Source organism: Glandiceps talaboti, chromosome 6 (genome assembly GCF_964340395.1).
Source record: "Glandiceps talaboti chromosome 6, keGlaTala1.1, whole genome shotgun sequence".
In the NCBI taxonomy this organism is placed as follows: domain Eukaryota; kingdom Metazoa; phylum Hemichordata; class Enteropneusta; family Spengelidae; genus Glandiceps; species Glandiceps talaboti.
Window position 1 is genome coordinate 23,121,935 of NC_135554.1, and position 9,256 is coordinate 23,131,190.

Genomic DNA, 9,256 nt, shown 5'->3' on the forward strand with positions numbered 1-9,256 from the left:
CAATTACTTACAGGTTATGTCTGCGGAGCTGCGTTCATTAAAATGTCTCCTTATCAATTGCCAGTTACGACTAACTAGTGGGCAGTGAATGATGTTAATCATCAGTACACTATGAGTATGCTGACAGTATGTACTCCGAGAGTCCTACAAAAAAAACACTCATCATTTCTTTTTTCGCTTCTGTAATTCTGAAAGGAATGAGACTGCTCAGAACTCTTGGGTACAATTACCCCTATACAACTTACAAGTAGCACTCAAATAAATGTTATATTGTTCTTTCACGGACATAAATGCGTACGTACACACATACATACATACATACATACATACATACATACATACATACATACATACATACATTCATACATACATACATACATACATACATACATACATACATGCATGCATGCATGCATACACACATACATACAGAGCTTTGATGAGAGAGAGAGAGAGAGAGAGAGAGAGAGAGAGAGAGAGCGCGCGCGCGCGCTTTGATCATAAATGTGTATGTTATGTCGTCCTCTGGCCAATACTTATTATATATATATATATATATATATATATATATATATATATATATATATATATATATATATATATATATATATATATATATATATATATATATATATATATATATATATATATATATATATATATCGACTGAATGACCCATCATCAGCAATTTTTTATGGAATTATTCACACATGATTTTGATTCTTACATGATTGTGACACAGATTCCCTTCATACTTTGAAAATGAATTTATTATTTTTACAAGACAATGTGACATTTTCAATAAAAATTTGATAACATTAAAAATGCACAAGTCTTAGAATTAGGCATGGGATTTGTAGATCTTGACCCGAGATCCAATTATATCTAGCAACTGCCAGTTACCATAACAACTACTTCTGAGTCACACTTTTAACATCCATATGTTGAAATACAATATATTGGATAATACTAGTGCCCCAATATAGGTGTTTGCGTTTGAGGATCGGATAGTTATCAGTCCAAAGTAAAGGGTTTCTCAAATCTTGTGTTACAAATGATAACATGTTTGGTACAAAATAAATTGCAATTTGCAATAGAGTTCTGTTATAAGAAAGTATTGTACAGTTCCAAATAAACTCCATGCTCATTTAGAAAGTTTCAGACATTCTATTACAATACAATCTGATTAAAATCCGATGTAGATGTCGGCTAATCGTGCATTGCTATCTTACCATCGTTATTTAGCTTGAATTGACCTTCGTAGTACATGTTTACATTTTTTAGCCTGATCGCCTCCTCTACGAAGGTCAATTCAAGCTAAATAACGATGGTAAGATAGCAATGCACGATTAGCCGACATCTACATCGGATTTTAATCAGATTGTATTACAATGGTACTTTATGAAACCGACTTTTCTACCTTAGTAAAGCATAAAGAAGTAACCTCCCAGTCGAAAGAACACTTATGCAATGTTTAATGAAAGGTATAATTACATGGAAGAGAAGCCCGTTTTAATTATGCTGTTATTGTGGACATTTTTATTATACATCTAATGCAATTTTGGGAACAAATCTGAAAATAGACTAAACTCTTGGAACAGGCATCTTAAATATCATTGCAAACTGATGGGAAGATTCAAAGAAGTTAAACCCTGGAAACATACACTGCCTAACCAAATATCAGAGAAAACTGATGAGTGATTCAGAGAATATGCTGAAAGTATCATTTTATAGAAAATAAAGACATCTTCTCAGAAACAGTCAGAGTAGCCTCTTCCTGTTAAAGTACAAAAACTGTAAAAGATCATAGCATCTGCCAAATTTGTAAACAGAAGCTCAGCCTACTTGTTGCTTCTATAGCAGAATATAATAAATTATAGAAATGAAGTCATATTTCAAGATGGGAACAATGGCTTTAATTATGTCACATGCCATATCCTTTCAAAACAACACGAAATCTGATACCTCAAAGTAATACCTACTCATCCGTTATGGGGCTTTACACACGGTCATGGCAATAAATCATATATGCAAAAAATCACAAGTACTGTCAAAATTGTCTGAATGTTAAAATTTTCTTCTTTTAGTTGATGTTCCTTGCATGTCTGCTTTCCTTTGAAGGTCTGCTATGGTCCGCTTGAGAGAAGCTATTTCCCTTTCAGATTCTGCTTTCATATGTTGCCATTTCTGAAAATTAAGAGTTTGATTGTACCATTCATATATATATGTGTGTGTGTGTGTGTGTGTGTGTGTGTGTGTGTGTGTGTGTGTGTGTGTTGGGCAAGCTCAAAGATTGGGCATTAAAGGGGAATGCCAATCCAGGAAATAAAAACATTTTCCTAAACTATGGGTTATGGAGAGTCATTTCACGATTTTACATCACCTACAATTACTTGCGATTTCAAACATTAAGTTGACCTTGTACCTTTATAGAGCATCTTTGCTGTGGGCCATTGCATAATGTGAGTTAGTAGAAACAATATATTCATGGTTGTTAAGTTGATGTCTTCATTGTACAGCAACATTCTTGTTATTAATGAGTGCACATGATGGTGATTGATGAACGATATGTATTTCCCTAGTGGCCAGGGTTTCAATCCCGGGTTCTCACATTAGTGTAATTTTAACAGTGGAGCCATACGGATAACACAGGATCATCCACTTCTTTTTGGCCAACTATTTTCATAATTTAGTCGGACAACTATTTTTCATACCAAACTTTTAATCTTAATCCAATTGCTGGCGACAGCTCTTATGTATTTCATTCTTCCAACATTCCAATCTACCGGGTAGTACAATTGCGTGAAAAGTAAGCTAGAAATTCTGACTACATATACATGTACATTCAACCTACTGGTACATGTGAGTGAGCTTTTTGGATGAAGTGTAAATGTCTCAAACATTGAATTGTCTCCAATAACGCCAAACCATGCAGTTTGACAGTTTAGTGGATCTGGTGAAATAGATATCTTACATGTAGGCCTACATTAAAGTATATCTGCATTAGACCTGGTGGCATATATGCTTCTATGTCAAACACCAACAAAAAGGAGTGGATTTCCTACTACATAATACATGATACATAAAAATCATCACCATCATCAGCAGCAGCAACTATGGCATTTGTTGTTGCCATAGTGAACAAAATATAAAAATCTCCTTCATGGGCAAACTGTGTCATATTTATTCATTAAATCCATTTATACAGTGGCAGATCAAATGACACCATCAAAAGTGGATATAATGACAAGGCCAGGAATGCTTTAAAATGCTTTTAAGATACTGATAGAAGGGCTCACATCAAAAATGGCAAAAACTGAAATACTTTGAGGAGGAGGAGGAGGGGGAATCTGCATTGTTTGATAGGATCGGAGTGTCATCTTCTTACATAAAGACCTGATTCATTTTTAATATCAAAAACAGCTGTTGCTGGACAAGTTTGAATCCAGACCGCATTAGTAAGAAGCTCACACACAAGCTAAGCATTCATCCACTAACATCCAAGATGAACATGAAGCAAATCTTGTATATAATTTAATATATGATCTAGCAACTGCAATCTTATAAGTCAATCTTTTTAGGTGCAAGACAGTGAAATATAGCCCTTGATATATTGTGATGTCACTGTGGGTATTTTACAATGGAGAAACTATGTTACCTAAGATCTAAATTGGCCATGACAGCACTTATAAGTATCCTATGAATCACAAGTAAGCTGACTGTAATTCATACATCAAACCAGAAAAAGTAAAGTGATTTATCTATGTCTTAAATCTAAGTGCTTTCTACAAAATTTGTAAATTATGAAAGCCTGAATTCATGCATGCATGAATGATACATGATTTCAAAGCAGATTTTGCAAACAAACGCTGACATCTGACAAAGTAGCAATAAATATGAATGATTTCATAGATGCATGGCATTTTAATTATATAGCACATTAACCAATGATTCCAGACAATTTTTTAAATATGAATTATCTGAAATTGCTAATGAATGACTATATATATATATATATATTTCCATGTACTGTAGCTTGATAAAGGTGTGCTAGACACACCGAAACATCACTATCAAGACTTCAACTTGGGATTGGAAGTAAAGACGACTTCAAACTTTTGCTATCTATCCATCCATATATATATATATATATTAGATAGATAAATAGTAGATAGATAGATATATAGATAGGTAATGAATCATATGAGTGATTACAACTCCCATTAAATAGCATCAAATGGAAGATTAAAAGGGGCACAAGCTGAGTTAACTGCATACTTATAAGGTAATCACAGTATTCTACTTTATACTGAAGATACTTAAACACCACTTGCAATGACATAGTTATCATTATACATGTATGTATCAAAACATTTTCAGGAAATCCCTACTATGCAATCAAGTACTCTAATAATGCCAAACGACAATCACACTCATACTCTTATAGAAGACATGCATCGATAGTAACATTATACTGGAATGTGGTTCTATGTACAAAGAGTAACACTGAAGTAAAGCACTTTCTTTTATGTACTACACTAGTTTATAGCATTAATATTAAGTGTAAAAGTATACTGTTTCAATTGGTTTATTTACAAGCCTAGCATGTGGCCTTTCTAATGTGGTCAATTAGCAAATGAAACAGTATACTTTTACACTTGATATGGATGCTATAAATGATTGTGGTACATACAAAAAATGCTTTAATTTGGAGTTATGGGTTGTAAGTTTTTTCACTTGAGTGACAAACTTATAGACTCGTCTTTTGCCACTTTAAAACTTCCAGTAAACAGCTACAAAAAAAGAGCATAGTCGACATCATCACAACATGTACTTTGACGGGAATTAAATATAAGAGGAAATTATTACCTTTCTGAAAATTTCATGGTTTGCAGCATTTGCTTGGCCTTTCTGCTGCGCTGTTTTCTGGTTCTGCTTCCGCAGTGACAACACTTTAGCGTCATACTATCAAGATATTAATGAATTAATACAAAATGTAATCAATAGATGAATTACTGTCTATATTTGTTTAAATAAATGTTCCAAAGAATTGATTCATACTTAGATCAAAAGATAATAGGTATAAAATAATCACTTCTCATGAACAAGTGTGTCAAATGTATTTGCTCTTTATGAATTGCTACATGTTAGATTCACATTATTAGCAGTTTATATATGAATTGCTACATGTTAGATTCATTTTTAAATCACTGATAAATAATTGAGGATCAATATACACAATGTGAAACAAATGCTTTGATCTATATGTCACCCTGCTGTAGGATATACAAGTGTGAAGTGACAAGAAAACCATGGGTGACAGGAAATGACATAATTACTTTTGACACAGGCGACAATTCTTTTCCAAGAAGTAGGTGATGACATCAATCAGAAGCCAGCTTTAAAGTTTCTCATTATACAACATATGATGGAAAACATTAAGCACATTTGAAAAGAAGTCAATCTTCAAAGAAAGAGTCTCAAACAACAAATCAATGGTGTTTTAAAAGAAAGTTAAAAATAAAGTTACTGCAGTCAGTTCAAACTTCTTTGAGACTATAAAGAAAAATGATATACTGATTATGCTATGATATGTGTAAATAAGATCATTCTAGACAAATCAACAAATCAACATATCACTACAAAAATGTCATGCTATGTCCTCTGTACATACTACATGTACATGTACACAGCCTTTGTGCAAGTTTTGAATGAAATCAGTTTCTGAGTGTCACAGATGTCAGCATACACGAACCTAACTATGGAAAGAACTCATTCCTATAATCAATCTGGGAAGTGCCTGTTTGAGGGAAGAAATATACGAATGCTCAACTGTTAGACATGTAAACACCTTATACAGTAAAAAAAAGTTACTGCAGTCAGGTCAAACTCCTTTGAGACTTTAAAGAAAACAGTGACATTCTGATTACACTATGTAAATAATACTAGTCAACCAACATTTGATATAACATTGTACCTCAAGGCGTATCTTCATCAACTCATCATGTTTTTCTTTTTTCAGGCTGGTAAGCTGGTTAAGAACTTCCGTCACTTGTTGATCCTTGTTTTGTAACCTCTCTTCAACAACTGCAACCTTCTGTTTAGCTTAAAAAAAGAGTAAATCCAAAACAAAGTTACATTTGGAACTAGGTGTCTGAACTATACATAATTTAATAAGATATATTTGATTCAATCTTGAAAAAAAACATCATTAAAAAATGGCTGACAATACATGCAGTCATAAGGAGAATTTAGATGGTTCTACAAAATCATGCCTTCATAGCAGAGTACCTGGGTAAAGAGACTACTAAACATCATTTTATGACTTGGAAGTCTCAGTCAGTTAGAGCCAATGGAAATCAGTAGAAAATTGTAGCTGACACCCCTGTTCCACTTTGTGGCTCAATCTAAATACCACACGACAAAATTAAAATTGAGGCCCTGATAGTGATACTGGTACATACAAAGGTACATGTAGCATCTGTTCTCTAAACAAGGAAATCTTGGTTGCAATGTTTAATTTGGAAAGTGAAGATCAATAAGAACAGTCTAGTACAGGTATGGACACTTGAACCAAGTCTCTATGTATTATAGTTTGTGAGATACTGTACTGTACTGCTAAAATTGATAATAAATGTAATCAAGAACACAGGTAAGTATTTGTCTGCTGTTACGTAAAAGTTTTCTATAAAATAATACTGGAATAATCAGTATGGAAAGATTGATTCTGTTGCTACAGCCATTTTGGGCTGTGCACAGTTGGGAATAAAAAGCTTTGTGGAATGCCGAAACAGGCGGCGACATACGAACATGGTACTGACTCGAGGAAATAAGGTAGAAACTTGATGGCATTTGAGCATAACTGATGAAAGAGGGTAAAAACACTCAACTGAGAATATATTTGATTAACAACAATAAAAAAGTATTTGATTAGTAACCAAAGAAACAATGACAAATCCCATGATACAGTAATTCATTCAACAATATAAATAATATATGCCTTCAGAAACGAATGTGTAAAGGAAAGTAAGACCATATTCCCCCAAGGTAAAAAACAAAATTTCACAATTTTGACATTATAAAGACACATATATAAATCATCCTTGAATCAAATTTATTGTAACTTGAGAAATATGCCAATATTGTGCTACAAGCGTGTAAAATGCTTGTTATAATAGGGTATTCATCAGCCAAACTATTTTTATGCTTGACCAGAATCTATCCTTTGTTTATGTTCAACAGCACTGGATTAAATGTATTTAAGTTTACACATGCATTTATTTATGAAAGCCTCAAGTCTACATTTACATGTACGTTTCCCGTTATGTATATTTGCTTGTAAGCAGTTATTTACACAGATATGTAATGAATACTTTCACCATTCTTTCAGTATGTGTAGGAAATAACAGGTGGTTATGTATTGGCAACACAGGAAATCTCAGGGTGTACATTTTTGGCCATCAATCAAATAAAACTTTGGTTACTTCCATCCAATGATCTTCTGCGTCAGACTACCAGCTATGCATAATTATCCCAGGTATTTTATTTTCAAATGTTCAAGCAATTATTCATTCTATAGCCAATATCACTCTAAAAATAAAATGTACAATGTAGTATATCACTGATTCATAGATTTTTTGTTTCAAACTTTGAAGATCCTTACCCTGCTTTCTTTCAGCTTCTTGAACTCTTTCAATTTCTACTTTGTTATTTTCTTGAAGTATTTGCAGTTCATCTCTTGCTTCACACATTGCAGTTTCATGTTCCTGTTAGAGAATCACAACAAGGAACATGAGCAGATTACCAAATTTTTATGATAGCTGGTATTATGATGTAGTGAATGCACAGTCCAATATAACCTTATGGATATTATGATAGCAGTCCCATTACATTATATGCAAAGTAACTTTGTATCTGCAAATGTACATATTGGTACATGTACAATAGAATGGAAATAATGTACATATAAGGCTGGACATGTGAAAGGCAGGTGTATTAGTTTAAATGAAATTAGTTTATTAGATCATTAAGCTCATTTACACACACACACACACACACACACACACACACACACACACACACACACATTTGAAAAAAGCAAGGCCACATCCACAAACTCTACTTACATGTATATATATATAATGAAACCTTGCAATGAGTAGTAACTGATAAACAAATACACAAAATGAAGTCAAAATAAAAACAAAGCAGTTGAGTTTATGTTGGTCACATGTACATGTTCACTGAACCACTATGCAACAAATAATTGAAGTAACATTACAGGTAATTCTTTTTATTCTATCACAAACCTAATATGGTATGGCTCAGCATCTTTAAATTATGAATTTCCTTCAAGATAATCACACATGTGTATATATTCTTACAAGCAATAGTAATTAATTTCTCATTTCGCTCTGGAGAATACCTGACCTACTGGCAAGCTAACAGAGTACTGATTTAACATACAATTGGATGGTTTTTTTTAGGTCCGAGTCGAGTATTGGTATGAGTGGATTTTGGTTTATCCCCTCTAACAAGTAACAGGAAATGTTTTAAACAGAATTTTATTTCATGGTTGATTCAGACTATAACTTTTTGGCAAATGAACAGAACAGTGACAGTAAGCAGCAATATGTAATGTTAATAAATTATTCATTATGGAAACATGGATTACTATCACCCTTAAAGGTAATCATACACTTCATGCTATATGAACTGGAAAATCATGAGTAAACAAAAGTTAAACAATGTCCCACGAGCACAGAATCGTGTTTGAAGGAACAATCCATCTGAATACATTTCTCATGGATGTCTTTTATTATTGTCGTCAATAAGTATATATACAGGACCGGATAAGTTTCGCAATCCCCAAAATAATTACACAGTTTAGTTAAAGGGGCACAAGCCAAGTTTATAACATTTTTAACTTGGTAAAAAACACAACCTCATTAAATTACAGTATTGATGGATTTGTTTCTTCAGAGGCATTAGTGTTGTTTTCTGGCATTGTTTGCACAGTTGATAGAATAAAAAGAGTTTCCTTGACATATGATAATATGTATATTATGTGTACAGTGTTCTCCACGAGTTTTTTTGAGGTCGCACATGCACCACTCCTCTGTTTCCATGGGCCACTCCTCTGGTGGTGGGCCACCCTTTTGTTTGAGTTGGCCGCCACTTTGCTTTTGCCATGATGAATCATGCTATTATTAAAGTTTGAAATTGTTGAACTTAAAGAATTTCTTTATAAATTATA

The 9,256-nt window shown here is 33.2% G+C and overlaps 1 protein-coding gene across 1 annotated transcript; it reads right to left on the reverse strand.

The window, feature by feature from the left end:
- Positions 1-2,018: 2,018 nt before the first annotated feature.
- LOC144436145 (coiled-coil domain-containing protein 152-like) lies at positions 2,019-7,755 on the reverse strand. Its single transcript, XM_078124847.1, has 4 exons — positions 7,664-7,755; positions 5,978-6,105; positions 4,870-4,965; positions 2,019-2,187 (listed from the first exon to the last, which is right to left on the reverse strand). Exons 1-4 carry the CDS (start codon positions 7,749-7,751, stop codon positions 2,068-2,070), a joined length of 432 nt encoding a protein of 143 aa, XP_077980973.1. The 5' UTR covers positions 7,752-7,755; the 3' UTR covers positions 2,019-2,067.
- Between the last annotated feature and the right edge of the window lie 1,501 nt (positions 7,756-9,256).